Source organism: Apteryx mantelli, chromosome 36, assembly GCF_036417845.1.
Source record: "Apteryx mantelli isolate bAptMan1 chromosome 36, bAptMan1.hap1, whole genome shotgun sequence".
Classification (NCBI taxonomy): domain Eukaryota; kingdom Metazoa; phylum Chordata; class Aves; order Apterygiformes; family Apterygidae; genus Apteryx; species Apteryx mantelli.
The window spans coordinates 1,313,101-1,328,069 of record NC_090013.1 but is presented as its reverse complement, the minus strand read 5'-3'; the positions used below and the strand labels follow the sequence as shown (position 1 = coordinate 1,328,069).

Below are 14,969 nucleotides of genomic sequence, written 5' to 3'. Positions count from 1 at the left end.
GGTTCCGAGCGCCTCGGCTCGGTCCGGTTCGGATCGGCTCGGCTCCGCTCGGCTCCGCTCGGTCCGGTTCGGATCGGCTCGGCTCCGCTCGGCTCCGCTCGGTCCGGCTCGGATCGGCCCGGTCCGGGTCAGCTCGGATCGGATCGGAGCAGCTCGGCTCGGCTCGGCTCGGTCCCTCCCGGCCCCGACCCGGCTCGGTCCGGCTCGGCTCACCTCGGTTCAGCCCGGTTCGGCTCCTCTCTGTTCCGCTTTGCTCCATCCCGGCTCTACTCGGCTCAGCCAGGTCCGGTTTGGCCTCGGTTCGGCTCGGTTCAGCCCGGTTCGGCTCCTCTCTTCCCGCTTTGGTCCATCTCGGCTCTGCTCGCCTCAGCCCGGTCCGGTTTGGCCCCGGTTTGGCTCGGTTTGGCCCCGGTTTGACCCCGGTTCGGCTCCGGTTCGGCTCCTTTCTGTCCCCTTTTGCTCCATCTCGGCTCTGCTCCGTCCCCAAGGACCGCCTGGACCGGTCCGAACCGGCCCGAACCGGCACCGACCCCGGCGCCCTCCAAGGACCGGACTGGATTAACCCGGACCGGCACCGACCTGGACCGGCACCGACCCCGACCCCCCCCCCCAAGGACCGGCCTGGACTTGCCGGACCGGACTGGACCGACCCGGACCGGGAGCAGCCCCTCGCCAAGGACCGGACTGGATTCACCGGACCGGACTGGACCGGGACCGACACCCCCCCCCCCCCCCCCCAGGGACCGGAGTGGGCTGAACCGGACCGGACCGGACCGAAGCCCCGGACCGGATCTGACCCACCTGGACTGGGATCGAGCCCGACCTCCCCCCGCCCAAGGACCGGACTGGATCAGGCCCGGTGCTCCGGAGCGGGACCGAGCGCTCCGGGACCAGCACCGAGCTCAGCTCCCTGCACCGAGCGTGTCGGTGCTCAGCACCCTGCACCGAGCGTGTCGGTGCTCAGCACCCTGCACCGAGCGTGTCCATGCTCAGCGCCCTGCACTGAGTGTGTCCATGCTCAGCACCCTGCACCGAGCGTGTCGGTGCTCAGCACCCTGCACCGAGCATGTCCGTGCTCAGCTCCCTGCACCGAGCGTGTCCGTGCTCAGCACCCTGCACTGAGTGTGTCCGTGCTCAGCTCCCTGCACCGAGCGTGTCCGTGCTCAGCACCCTGCACTGAGCGTGTCCGTGCTCAGCTCCATGCGCTGAGTGTGTCCGTGCTCAGCTCCCTGCACTGAGTGTGTCCGTGCTCAGCTCCCTGCACCGAGCATGTCCGTGCTCAGCACCCTGCACTGAGCGTGTCCATGCTCAGCTCCATGCGCTGAGTGTGTCCGTGCTCAGCTCCCTGCACTGAACGTGTTTGTGCTCAGCGCCCTGCACCGAGCGTGTCCGTGCTCAGCTCCATGCTCTGAGCATGTCGGTGCTCAGCTCCCTGAACTGAGCGTGTCCGTGCTCAGCACCCTGCACCGAGCGTGTCTGTGCTCAGCTCCATGCACCGAGCGTGTCCGTGCTCAGCACCCTGCACCGAGCGTGTCTGTGCTCAGCTCCATGAACGAAGCGTGTCCGTGCTCAGCACCCTGCACTGAGTGTGTCCGTGCTCAGCTCCATGAACGAAGTGTGTCCGTGCTCAGCACCCTGCACCGAGCGTGTCCGTGCTCAGCTCCCTGAACTATGTCCATGCTCAGCTCCATGCGCTGAGCGTGTCCGTGCTCAGCTCCCTGCACTGAACGTGTTTGTGCTCAGCGCCCTGCACCGAGCGTGTCCGTGCTCAGCTCCATGAATGAAGCGTGTCCGTGCTCAGCGCCCTGCACCGAGCGTGTCTGTGCTCAGCTCCATGCACCGAGCGTGTCCGTGCTCAGCACCCTGCACTGAGTGTGTCCATGCTCAGTGCCGTGCACCGAGCGTGTCCGTGCTCAGCTCCATGCACTGAGCGTGTCCGAGCTCAGCACCATGCACTGAGCGTGTCCGTGCTCAGCACCCTGCACTGAGCGTGTCTGTGCTCAGCTCCCTGCACTGAACATGTTTGTGCTCAGCGCCCTGCACCGAGCGTGTCCGTGCTCAGCTCCATGAATGAAGCGTGTCCGTGCTCAGCGCCCTGCACCGAGCATGTCTGTGCTCAGCACCCTGAACTGAGTGTGTCTGTGCTCAGCGCCCTGCACTGAGTGTGTTCATGCTCAGCTCCCTGCACCGAGCGTTTCCGTGCTCAGCTCCATGAACGAAGCATGTCCGTGCTCAGCACCCTGCACCGAGCATGTTTGTGCTCAGCTCCATGAACTGAGCGTGTCCGTGCTCAGCTCCCTGCACCGAGCGTGTCCGTGCTCAGCTCCCTGCACTGAACGTGTTTGTGCTCAGCGCCCTGCACCGAGCATGTCCGTGCTCAGCTCCATGAACGAAGTGTGTTCGTGCTCAGCACCCTGCGCCGAGCGCGCCCGTGCTCAGCGCTGCCCTGCGAAGCCCCTGCCCAGCCCACGGGGCCCCCAGCCCGGACGCCTGGGCCCTGCCGGGGCGGGGGGCTGGGGGGATGCAGCTGTTCCCCCCCCCTCCACCCCCCCCGGCCCAGCCTGATGTTTGCAACAGCTGCACGTCCCAGGGGAGGCGGCGTGCGCCAGCGAGGGGCCCAGGCGTTCGGGCATGCAACCCCCCCTTCCCTGAGCTATGCACTGCACCACCCCCCCGCCAGTGGAGGGGCCCAGGCGTCCGGGCACTGGTGGCGGGGGGGGGGAAGGGGGGGTCCCGGTCGGGCCCCGAAAGCCGCCTGGGCACATTCCTGCGGCGAACGGGCCGGGCGCTGCCAGGCGCTGCCACCCATGGGTGCTGGCACTGCCCCACTGCACCAGGCACTGCCCCCCCACCCCCGCCCGGACGCCTGGGCCCCTTCCCTCACTGCAGTGGCGCAGGGAGGGGGTCCCACACCCCCCCCCCCCAATCAGCCCCCCCCGGACACTGGCAGTGGCCACAGCTCACTTTATTCATTGCACTTGGGAAGCGAAGGCACTGCAAGGGGAGGGGGGGGGGCGAGAGCCGGACGCCGGGATCCCACCCGGACGCCGGGGTCCCATCCGGATGCTGGGGTCCCATCCGGACGCCGGGGTCCCACGCGGAGCTCCGGGGTGGGTTCGAGCACCCGTGGATGCAGCGGGCAGAGTAAAGGGGATTTCCGCCGGTGGCGGCGGCGGGACTCGAACCGGCGGCAGCAGGACTCGAACCGGCGGCAGCAGGACTCGAACCGGCTCCGGCGGTGGTGGGACTCGAACCGGCGGCTCACGCGGGACTCGAACCAGCAGCGGCGGGACTCGAACCGGCGACAGCAGGACTTGAACCGGCAGCGCGGGGACTCGAACAGGCAACGGCGGGACTCGAACCCGCGGCTCAGGAGGGACCCGAAGCGGCGGCACCGGGACTCGAACCGGCGGCGGCTCGGGCGGGCGCCCCGACGAAGTCCCAGAGGAGGCGGTTGAGGGCGTCGGGCCGCTCCTCGGGCAGCCAGTGGCCGGCGCCGGGCAGCACGTGCAGGCAGCTGCCGGGGGCCAGGCGCCGGCGCAGGCAGGTCGCCAGCCGCGCGTCCAGGAAGGCGTCGCGGGCGCCCCACAGCAGCAGCACCGGCGCCGGCGGGCGCTCCCGGCACACCGGGCTCCCCCTGCGGCCACCGACGGGGTCCGTCAGCACCCCGACGGGTCGAGCACCCGACCGGAGCGACACCCCAATGGGTCGAGCACTCGACCGGGTCGAGCACCCAACCGGAGCAGCAACCCAACGGGTTGAGCACCCCAATGGGTCGAGCACCCCAATGGGTCGAGCACCCCAACGGAGCAGCAACCCAATGGGTCGAGCACCCAACCAGAGAGGCACTCCACCGGGTCAAGCACCTGACCGGGTCGAGCACCCAACTGGAGCAGCACCCCAATGGGTCGAGCACCCCAACGGGTTGAGCACCCAACCAGAGAGGCACCCCAATGGGTCAAGCACCCCAACAGGTCGAGCACCCAACCAGAGCAGCCCAACGGGTTGAGCACCCCAACGGGTTGAGCACCCAACCAGAGAGGCACCCAACTGGGTCAAGCACCTGACTGGGTCAAGCACCCAACCAGAGTGGCATCCGACTGGGTCGAGCACCCAACCGGAGCAGCACCCCAATGGGTCGAGCACCCCAACGGAGCAGCACGCCAATGGGTCGAGCACCCAACTGGGTTGAGCACCCAACCGGAGTGGCATCCGACCGGGTCGAGCACCCGACCAGGTTGAGCACCCGACCAGAGCGTTACCAAACTGGAGTAGCACCCAACCGGAGCAGCACCCAACTGGAGTGGCATCTGACCGGGTCGAGCACCCAACTGGAGCAGCACCCCAATGGGTCAAGCACCCAACCAGGTTGAGTACCCGACCGGAGTGGCACCCCAACAGGTCAAGCACCCGACCAGAGCAGCACCCCAAGGGGTCGAGCACCCGACCGGGTCAAGCACCCCAATGGGTCGAGCACCCAACTAGGTCGAGCACCCAACCAGAGTGGCATCCAACCAGGTTGAGCACCTGACTAGGTTGAGCACCCGACCAGGTTGAGCACCCAATTGGGTCGGCACCCAAGTGGAGCGGCCCCCGACCAGGTCGAGCACCCAACCGGAGTGGCACCCCAACAGGTCGAGCACCCCAGTGGGTCGAGCACCCGACCGGAGCAGCACCTGATCGGAGCAGCACCCAACTGGGTCAAGCACCCGACCAGAGCAGCATCCAACTGGGTCAAGCACCCAACCAGGTCAAGCACCTGACCAGGTTGGCACCCGAATGGAGCGGCACCCAACCAGGTCGAGCACCCGACTGGGTCAAGCACCCAACTGGAGCAGCATCCAACTGGGTCAAGCACCCAACTGGGGCAGCACCCAACCAGGGCAGCACCCAACCAGGTCGAGCACCCAACCGGTGCCCTGAACGGAATCAGCCCCGAATCCGATTGGCCTTGAATCAGTTCGGCACCAAACTGGATTGGCCCCAAATTGGTTTGGCACCGAATCGAATCGGCCCTGACCCACCTCAGCACCCCGACCCACCTCAGCACCCTGACCCACCTCAGCACCCTGACCCTCCTCAGCACCCGGCGCCTACCCAAAGAGGTTGCGGTAGTAGTCGAGGGGCGGCGTGAGCCCCCGCGGCTGCGAGAGCCCGTAGAGGTAGGCGTCGAGCTCCTGCTCCGTCAGCCGCCGCCGCGGCTCCTGGATGCCGAGCCAACGTCCCGTCAGGATCGTCTTCAGGAGCTGCGGGATCGGAAGCCCGGAAACCATCCCTCCGGCTTCCCCGCCTCGGTTTCCCCACCCGCGGGTGCCCACCCGGCCTCACCTCGAAGTCGCCCAGGGAGAGGAGCAGCTCGGGCAGCCAGGGCAGCTGGAAGAAGAAGACGTAGCTGGAGCGCAGCAGCTGGGTGGGATGGCGGGCGGTGAAATCTACGGGCGGGAGTAGGTGTCAGGGGTGTCACCAAGGCCGTGGGGACCGGCGGCGAGGCAGAGAGGTGGCAGGCGGTGGCCACGGATCCGCCCCCTCCCTCCGCCCCGTGGTCTGGCCACCAGGGGTGCTGAGGGATGGCCACGGAGGTGGCATGGCCGGGAGAGATGGTACCAGAGATGGCCATGAGAGAAGGCACCCAAGGGCGTGACCATGAGAGATGGCACCCAACGACATGGCCATGAGAGATGGCACCCAATGGTATGGCCATAAGAGATGGCACCCAACAGCATGGCCATCAGAGATGGCACCCAACGGTATTGGCCACAAGAGATGGCACCCAAGGAAATGGCCATCAGAGATGGCACCCAACAGCATGGCCGGGAGAGATGGTACCAGAGATGGCCATGAGAGAAAGCACCCAAGGGCGTGACCATGAGAGATGGCACCAAGGGCGTGACCATGAGAGATGGTATCCAACGACATGGCCATGAGAGATGGTACCCAATGGCGTGGCTATGAGAGATGGCACCCAACAGCATGGCCACAAGAGATGGCACCCAACAGCAAGGCCATGAGAGATGGCACCCAAGGGCATGGCCATAAGAGATGGCTCCCAAAGGCATGGCCATCAGAGATGGCACCCAATGGTATGGCCATGAGAAATGGCACCCAACAGCCTAGCCAGGAGAGACTGTGCCCAATGGCATGGCCACCAGAGACAGTATCCAACAGCATGGCCACCAGAGATGGTACCAGAGATGGCCATGAGAGATGGTATCTGATGGCATGGCCACTGGAGATGGTACCCAACGACATGGCCATGAGAGCTGGTACTCGATGGCACGACCACCACAAGGGACGGTACCCGAGATGACCACAAGAGACGCTACCTGACCACAGGGCCGCGCGCGACGGCGCCCGCCGGCACGGCCGGCCGGCGAGAGCCGCCCCCTCACCTGCCATGACCGCCCGGTGAGGGGGCGTCGATGATCACCAGCTTCTCCACCATGGCCGGGTAGGTGGCGGCGAACTCCCAGGAGAAAAGCCCGCCCCAGTCGTGGCCCACCAGGATGCACTTGGGGATCCCTAGGGAAAGGGATGGTCACCCGTGAAGGCCGGGATGAGGGGGGGGGGTCCCGCCGAGCGGCTCCTCACCCTTCTCGCCGCGGGTGCCCAGCGCCTCGATGACCTGGCGGATGTCCTCCAGCATGGCCTCGGGGCGGTAGCTGCTCTTGCCGGGGGGCTTGTCGGAGGCGCCGCAGCCCCGTTGGTCCAGGGCCACCACGCGGAAGCGGGTGCTGAACTCGCGCAGCTGGTGGCGCCAGCAGAACCTGCGCCGGGGGGGCGAGGGGGGGTGGTGGGATGGGGTCTGGGGGGGGCCCTTAACGAGGCCACCTCGTCAGCTGAGGCGTCCCCCGCCCGCGTCCTTCCAGCCCGGTGGTGGCACCCACCAGTTTTGGGGGAAGCCGTGCAGCAGCAGCATGAGCGGGGCGGCGGGGGGGCCGGCGGCGACGTAGTGGAGCCGCAGCCCCGAATCCTGTGCATGGGGGGGGGAGGGGGAGATGTGTGGGGGGGGACACCCCCCAAATTACCCCCTGCTCCCCCAAATTGCCCTGCCCCCCCCCCCTCCAAGTCACCCATCGGCTCCCTGAGCCCCCATTGCCACCGGCAGGCCACGTCGGCCACCCGAGTCCTTCTGCTCCGGCCCCCCCCGAGCCCCCCCCCAGCTCCCCCCAACCCTACACCAGCCCCCCCAATCCCCCCGAGCCCCCCATCAGCCCCCCAAAATCCCCCTCTGAGCCCCCCAAATTCTCCGCAAATCCACACCAGCCCCCCCAAATCCCCCAAGCCCCCCGAATCCCACCCCAAAGACACCCAAATTCCCCGAGCCCCTCGCCAGCCCCCCAAATCCCCCCCGAGCCCCCCGCCAGCCCCCCACATCCCCCCAAATCCCCCCTGAACCCCCCAAATTCCCCCCTGAGCCCCCCAAATCCCACCCAAAATCCCCCATCAGCCCCCCAAATCCCACCCCAAATCCCCCCAATCTCCCTCCCGAGCCCCCCACCAGCCCCCCAAATCCCCCGAGCCCCCCGAATCCCACCCCAAGCCCCCCCAATCTCCCTCCCGAGCCCCTCACCAGCCCCCCAAATCCCCCGAGCCCCCCGAATCCCACCCCAACCCCCCCAATCTCCCTCCCGAGCCCCTCACCAGCCCCCCAAATCCCCCGAGCCCCCCAAATCCTACCCCAACCCCCCCCAATCTTCCCCCTGAGGCCCCTCACCAGCCCCCCAAATCCCCCCCGAGCCCCCCAATCCCCCCCCAAACCTGGAGGCGCAGGTGCCGGTGCTCCCCGTAGGTGCCGTCGGCCAGGCCGGGGGGGGGCTGGGACCGCACGCGCCAGCGCAGAACCCCCCGGGGACCCCGGCGCAGCAGCACCCAGGGCACCCAGAAGCCGCAGATGGCCACCGCCGCCGCCACTGCCGCCGCCCGCCACGGCCACCCGGGCCACCGCGCGCCCCAGGGCCAGCAGCAGGCGCGTGGGCGCCAGCAGCAGCTAGCGAGCACAGCGACGGCAGCATGGCGCCCGCCAGGGCCGTGGGTGCCACCCCGCCCTGGCACCCCTGGGGGAGGACATGGCACTAGGGTGGCCCGGCACCAGGGTGTCCTAGTACCCAGGTGTCCCATCACTGGAGTGGCCCAGCACTAGGGTGGCCCATCACCCAGGTGGCCCAACACCCAGGTGGCCCAGCACCCAGGTGGCCCAGCACCATGGGTGTCCCATCACTGGGGTGGTCCTGGCACTAGGGTGGCCCATCATCAGGGTGGCCCAGCACCCAGGTGGCCCATCACTGGGGTGGCCCTGGCACCAGGGTGTCCCATCACTGGGGTGTCCCAGCACCCAGGTGTCCCATCACCAGGGTGGCCTGGCACTAGGGTGTCCTGGCACTGGGGTGGCCCTGGCACCAGGGTGGCCCTGACACCAGGGTGGCCCATCACCAGGGTGGCCTGGCACTAGAGTGTCCTGTTACTAGGGGTGTCCCTGTCACCAGGGTGCCCTAGCACCCAGGTGCCCCATCACTGGGGTGGCCCTGTCACCAGTGTGTCCCAACACCGGGTGTGTCAGCACCCAGGTGCCCTGGCACCAGGGTGTGCTGTCATTAGGAGTGTCCCAACACCTGGGTGTCCTGTCACTGGGGATGTCCCATCAGCGGGGTGTCCCAGCACCCAGGTGCCCTGACACCTGGGTGTCCCATTACTGGGGTGGCCCGGCACCAGGGTCCCCCCCCACCGGGGGTGTCCCATCACCGGGGGTCACCCCTGTCACCACTGAGCCCATCACCGGGGTGTCCCGTCACTGGGGGTCACCCCGACACGGGGTCACCTCACTGGGGCACCCCAACACTGGTGCACCCGTCCATGGGGTGCTCGTCACTGGGGGGCCCCACTGCCCCCCTCTGCCCCCCAACACCCCACTGCCCCCCCCATTACCCCTCTGCCCCCATTGCCCCACCGATCCCATGGCCCTGCTGCCCCCGCATTGCCCCGCTGCCCCCCGTTGCCCTGCTGCCCCCCACCGACCCCCCCAGCCCCCCAACACCCCTCTGCCCCCCGCTGCCCCCCCGCTGCCCCGCTGCCCCCCCCGACCTGCTCTCGCCGCTTCCTCGCCCGCCCGCAGACGCCGCCGCCCCGCCCCCCCCCTCCCATTGCCGCGCGGGCGGCCCGGGGGAGGGGGCGTGGCCGCGCGCGGCGGGGAGCCAATGGGAGCGGAGCGCGGGGGCGAGGGCGGGGCCGGGTAAGGCGCGGCGCGGCGCGGCGCGTGGGGGCGGGAGCGCGGGGGCGGGGCAGGGCGCGGCGCGGTGGGGGCGGGGCGGCGGGGGAGGAGGGGGCGGGGCGGGGCGAGTAGGGGGCGGGGCGGTGAGGGCGGGGGAGTCGGGGCCGGGCAGCGGGGGGGGCGGGGCGTGGGCGGGTCAAGTCCCTTTCCCCGCCCCCTCATTGGCCCCGCCCCCGCCCCCCCCCCAGGCCAAGGTGTCCCCGGTGTCCCCTGGGGCCGGGCCAGGCCTGGGGGCGACACCGCGGGCGGGGGGAGGGGGGGGCCGGGGACCCCCCTCCATAGGGCCGGGACCCCCCCAGGGATTCCCCAGCCCATCCAGGACCCCCAAATCCAGGATCCCCCATAGAGCCAGGACCCCTCCATGGAGCAGGGACCCCCCATAGGGCCGGGACCCCCCAGGGATTTCCCAGCCCATCCGGGACCCCCAAATCCCGGCACCCTCCGAACCTCCCCCCCCCAACCAGAAAGCGGCACCTTGACACACTAATTCCGGAAAAGGTTTATTTTTCCCGGCAGAACCGCACAAAAGAGGGAACCCCCCCCCCCAAAAAATAAATCTTTATAGATAAAAGCGACAATTCGGGCGATTTCCCCCCCCCCCCAAAAAAAAATATAAAGGATTCGGGATGTTTCCCCAAATTGCCGCAATTACAACCAGAAACCCCGCTTCCGGCAGGGAAAACTGCACACGGAAAGGAAGGACCCAATAGGCCCTTCCAACCCCCCCCAAAAACACGGAAAAAGCCCCCCCAAAAGTCCCTCCCCCCAGGCGGAGACCCTTTCCGGCAAAGTTTGGGAATGAGAGAAAAAGTGCCAAAACGGCTTTTTCCCACCTAAAAAAAACACCCATCAATCCGACGCTCCTTGCGGTTCCTGGCAGGAAAAGGAATTTGCGGATTGCAAAAACCAGGTGAAAACGGTAAAAAAAAAACAACACTAATATCACCAGCGACTAGAAATGGGGGGAAAAAAATGGGAAATCCCCCCCCCCGCCAAAAATCCCTGGAAAACCCTGAGCTTAAAATTAAAGGCAAGGAGGGGATGAGCATCCGAAGGGTTTTCGGGAAGGCGAAAAGCCGGAGCTCAGCCCTGAGTTTTGAGAGGTTGGATGATTCCTGGTTTTTTTTTTTTCCTCCATCCCTGTTTGGATACGGCCAAAATCCGGAAAAATTGGGTTTTTTTTTTGCTTTTTTCCAGCCCGGCAACAGAGAGGAGGGAAAGGAGCCGGCGGCCACCAAGGAGAAGACAAACCGGCCCTGTTTCGGCATGTGCTGCTCTCCGGGATTCGGGAAGAGCTCCGTGAGGGATTTTAGGGATGGAGAAGCGGCTCCGAAGTCACACCAGAGCCGCGGGAAAAACGCCGGTGCCAGCAAGAGCCGCTGGGAAAAGCTGAAGCTGGAGACGTCCTCAATCCTGGCTGGGCAGCTCCGGAAAGCTCTGATGGATACGGGAACGCTGGGGCCGGATTTCTCGCAGCTGAGATGCCTCTGGGAGCATCCCGGGGTGGGGGGGGGGTTTTCCCGGCTCCGGAGCCTCAAACGAGCTGGCAGCGGCAACAACGATCCCAAAATTCCCACCAGCAAGGAGAAACACCGGCAGCATTTTACCTTCCCCATCTGGGAAACATCCGGAGGCAGCGCTGGCAGCCGGATGGAGCTGCAGATCCACCCGATCCACGGGGGAATTTAACCCCCCCCCCCAAAAAAAACCAACCCCAAACCTGCTCATTTCGCCGCTCCCATCCCCAAGGATCCAAAACCCGGGAACGTTTTTTTTTTTTTTCCGGCGCCGAGCCGCAAAGAAAAGGTCGGAGCGACGGCGGCTTTTAAAAAAAAAAGAGATGCGTTTATTCCATGATCAGTACAGACCAAAATGCATATTCACTGTATATTAAAGGAAAAAAAAAAATAAAATAAAATAAAACCGACCCCCCCCCCAAAAATAACACAGCCCCCCCCCTCCAAGAAAAAAAAAAACAAACCCCAACCCCGATCCGTTCAAATTCCGGAGCTCGGCCGATCCTGAGGCGCCGGGATCGTGCTGCGTAAGCGGGTATTTATGGCACCTTAACGTCCGGACGGGGCCGAGAAATAAAATTAAAGGGGGGGGGGGGGAAGGGGGAAGAAACGGGGCTCGGGGGGGGGGGGGGCCCGCGCGTCTCCGTCCCCCCCCCCCCACCTGTATAAAAACGTTGCGCTTTTCCACGTTTCCCCACGGCTTTTTTCCGTTTTTTTTTGTTATTTTTTTTTAAAAAAAAAGGGAAACGGGAGGCGCCGGGGGGGGGGGGGGGGCTCTGCTTGCAGGGGGACGGAGGGGGGCGAAACCGGGGCGGGGGGGGGGGGAAGAAAATACATAAGAGAGAGAAGCGAGTGTCTTTACGCCACGGTTTGGGTGGGCTCTTCCCCCCCCCCCCCAAAAAAATACCCCCCCCCCGGAAAACCGATAAGAAGGAAAAAACCTTAATAACCTCAAACAAATATTTGCCAACTATTTTCACTATACAATACAGCCACAGGCAAACACGAGCGGCCGGGCGGCGACTCCGCCGCCGCTTGGATTTTGGGGGGGGTTTTCTCCACCCCCTCCCCCCTAAAATTTTCCCCGGAACGGGGGTGCGAAACGGGGCCCCCCCCCCCCCCAAAAAATAATAAAAAGGGAGGGGGGAAAATATATATATATATAAGAAACCGGCCTGGCTTTGGTTGGGAGCGCCGGCTGCGAGCGGCGGCCCTCGGCGCGGAAAGCGGAGGGGGGGGGAAAAAAACGGGGGGGGTTAAAAATTAGGGATTTCGGCCGTGTTGCCCCCCCCCCAACGCTCCGGGGGGGTGGTGGGATGAGAGGGGGGATTTTTCCCTTTTGTACGGGTGGATGCCGGCGGCAAAGGGCTGCCGGCGGCGCGGGGAGACGGTGGGAAGAGGGGTGAAAAAGGCGGAAACCCCCCCCCAGCGGCGGGGAAAGACCGGGAATGGGGATTCCGGGTATATATTTTTCTTTAAAAGGGGGGGGATAATATCCCGGAAAAGCCGGGAAAAAAAAATAATAATAAAAGATGGGGGGGGGGGGAATCTCCCGGGCTGCCGAGCGGGATGCAGCGCCCGCTTCCGCCTTCCCCCGGCCGAGACCCCCTTTGGGGGGGGGGGGGGCGAGAACCGGCCGAAAAATAATAATAATAATAATAATAATAAAATCCCCAAAAAACCAAAAAAAAAACCGACCCCGAAGCGGGCGGGACGCGAAGGCCCGGATATACCGTGAATACGTTTGGCATAGAGGAGGAGGAGGAGGAGGAGGAGGAGGAAGGGGGGGGCGAGGGACGGCCGCCCCCCCGCCTCGCCGCCGGCGCCCGCCCGCTCGCTCCGGAGGGGTCCCCGGGGGGGGGGGTGTTTTTTTTGGGGGGGGCGCCCGGTTTTTGGGGGGGGGACGGCGCGGGGCGGAGGCCGGGGCGCTGTTAGAAAAGGTTCTCCTCGAAGATGGCCAGCAGGTCGCTCTGGAAGTTCATGTCGATGGTGGCGGCCATCTGGGGGGGGCAGAACGGGGGGGAAAGGGTTAGAAAGGAATTAAAAAAGGAATTAAAGAGGAATTAAAGAGGAATTAAAGAGGAAAACAAATCAGAAATGAATTAAAAATGAATTAAAAATGAATTAAAAATGAATTAAAAACAAACTAAAAACGAACTAAAAATGAATTCAAAATAAATTCGAAATAAATTCGAAATAAATTCAAAATAAATTCAAAATAAATTCAAAATAAATTCAAAATAAATTCAAAATGAAAAACGAACTAAAACTGAACTAAAACGAACTAAAACTGAACTAAAACGAACTAAAACTGAACTAAAACTGAACTAAAAACAAATACAAATTAGAAATGAATTAAAAATGAACCAAAAACGAACTAAAAACAAATTTAAAGTAAATTGAAAATAAATTCAAAATGAAAAACGAACTAAAAATGAACTAAAAGCCAATTAAAACAAACTAAAACCTAATTAAAACGAACTAAAACCTAATTAAAACGAACTAAAAACAAATACAAATTAGAAATGAATTAAAAATGAACCAAAAACGAACTAAAAACAAATTCAAAATAAATTCAAAATGAAAAATGAACTAAAAACGAAAAACTAATTAAAACGAACTAAAAACTAATTAAAACGAACTAAAAACTAATTAAAACGAACTAAAAATGAATACAAATTAGAAATGAATTAAAAGTGAACCAAAAATGAACTAAAAATGAATTATAAATTCAAAATAAATTCAAAATTAAAAACAAACAAAAAACGAATTAAAAATGAACTAAAAACGAACAAAAAACAAAAATCACTTTTAAAATATATATTTTTAATTTTTTTAAATTTGAAATTTAAATTTGAAGAAAAAATTTAATTAAAAATTAGATGAGATAAAAAATTCAAAAGAATTTCATTTTTTTAAAAATACATTTTTTTAGAAATGAAACAGAAATTTTTTAACATAGGTTTTAAAAAACACAGTTCTAAAGTTGGGGCTCGCCGGCAGAGCGCCCCTCCCCGAGCCGCGCGAGACGGGCGGTGCCCCAAAAATCCACGTAGCACCCCAAAAAATCCATGTGGCACCCCAAAGGGTTGTGTAGCGCCCCAGAAATTTATGTAGGACCCCCCCCAAAATGTACACAGCACCCCCAAGGCTTGGGTAGCACCTGATTTAACATAGTTTTTTAAGAATAAAATTCTAAACATTAAAATTTTGAATAAAAAATAAAAATTCAAAAAATAAAATTCTAAAAATTGCTTTTCAAAAATGAAATTTAAAAAATAAACTAAAATTTAAGTACTTTTAAAAATAAGTTTTTAAAAATAAAGTTCTAAAATAAAATTTCTAATAAAAATAAAATTTCACAAAATAAAATTCTAAAAATTTTAATTTAATTTTTAAAATTAGAAATTTTTAAATTTTATTTTTTAAAAAAATTTTTAATTTATTTTTTAAAAAAAATTAAAAATGAAAGAGGGAGAAGGGGGTCAAGGGGGGGGGTTGCAATGGCGAGCTGCCGTTCGAACCGCCGGGGGGACGTTTGGGGGGGGACACCGCACTCACCGCCTCCCTGCGCCGCCGCTCCTGCTCCCGCTTCCGGGCCATCTCCCGCTGCTGGTCGAGCATGGACTGCGAGGGCTGCGCCTGCGAGCTCTGCGCCTGCGGCGCCGGGGCGGCCGTCGGCACCGGCTGCGGCGCCTGCGGCGGTTGCGGCTGCGGCGGCGGCTGCTGCTGCTGCTGCTGCTGCTCCTGGCGCCGCCGGACTTCTTCGTGCACCCGGCGAGCCTGCTCCATGGCGTCCTCGTCGTCGCGGCTCCTGCCAAAGCGGCGGCGGGCGTCAGCGGCGGGGGCGGGGGGTGGCGCGGCGGGGGACACCCCACGCGGCTGCACATGATTTGGTGGCGCCCCACGTGGCTGCACCCGACGCGACTGCACCCAACTTGACTTGGCTGCACCCGACGTAGCTGCGCCGGTTTGGCTGCACCCGACGTGGCTGCACCCAACTTGACTTGGCTGCACCCGATGGAGCTGCGCCAATCTGGCTGCACCCGACGTGGCTGCACCCAACTTGGTGGCACCCGACGTGGCTGCACCTGACCTGGCTGCACCCGACTTGACTTGGCTGCACCCAACGTAGCTGCACCCAATCTGGCTGCACCTGATTTGGCTGCACCCGACTTGACTTGGCT

At 61.9% G+C, this 14,969-nt stretch overlaps 2 protein-coding genes across 3 annotated transcripts in view; both read right to left on the bottom strand.

The window, feature by feature from the left end:
* Positions 1–2,958: 2,958 nt before the first annotated feature.
* On the bottom strand, positions 2,959–10,993 carry EPHX3 (epoxide hydrolase 3). Its single transcript, XM_067314598.1, has 9 exons — positions 10,986–10,993; positions 9,079–9,131; positions 7,759–8,054; positions 6,885–6,970; positions 6,589–6,764; positions 6,390–6,519; positions 5,329–5,432; positions 5,098–5,246; positions 2,959–3,637 (listed from the first exon to the last, which is right to left on the bottom strand). The coding sequence occupies exons 1-9, from the start codon at positions 10,991–10,993 to the stop codon at positions 2,966–2,968; spliced, it is 1,674 nt and encodes a 557-aa protein (XP_067170699.1). The 3' UTR covers positions 2,959–2,965.
* Positions 10,994–11,688: 695 nt separating this feature from the next.
* BRD4 (bromodomain containing 4) overlaps positions 11,689–14,969 on the bottom strand; it is a 62,525-nt gene continuing 59,244 nt past the window's right edge. For both annotated transcript variants that reach the window (XM_067314709.1, XM_067314710.1), the window contains 2 exons: positions 14,344–14,596; positions 11,689–12,782 (listed from right to left, as the gene is read on the bottom strand). In XM_067314709.1, the coding sequence (XP_067170810.1) occupies positions 12,714–12,782; positions 14,344–14,596 (322 nt within the window). In that variant the 3' untranslated portion in view covers positions 11,689–12,713. The remainder of the gene's footprint in view (positions 12,783–14,343; positions 14,597–14,969) is intronic.

Coding starts and splice junctions, on each gene's coding strand:
- EPHX3 (XM_067314598.1), bottom strand. Junction 6,520..6,588: donor GGGCACCCGCGGCGAGAAGG/GTGAGGAGCCGC, acceptor CCCTTTCCCTAG/GGATCCCCAAGTGCATCCTG. Junction 5,433..6,389: donor TCACCGGGCGGTCATGGCAG/GTGAGGGGGCGG, acceptor TCCCGCCCGTAG/ATTTCACCGCCCGCCATCCC.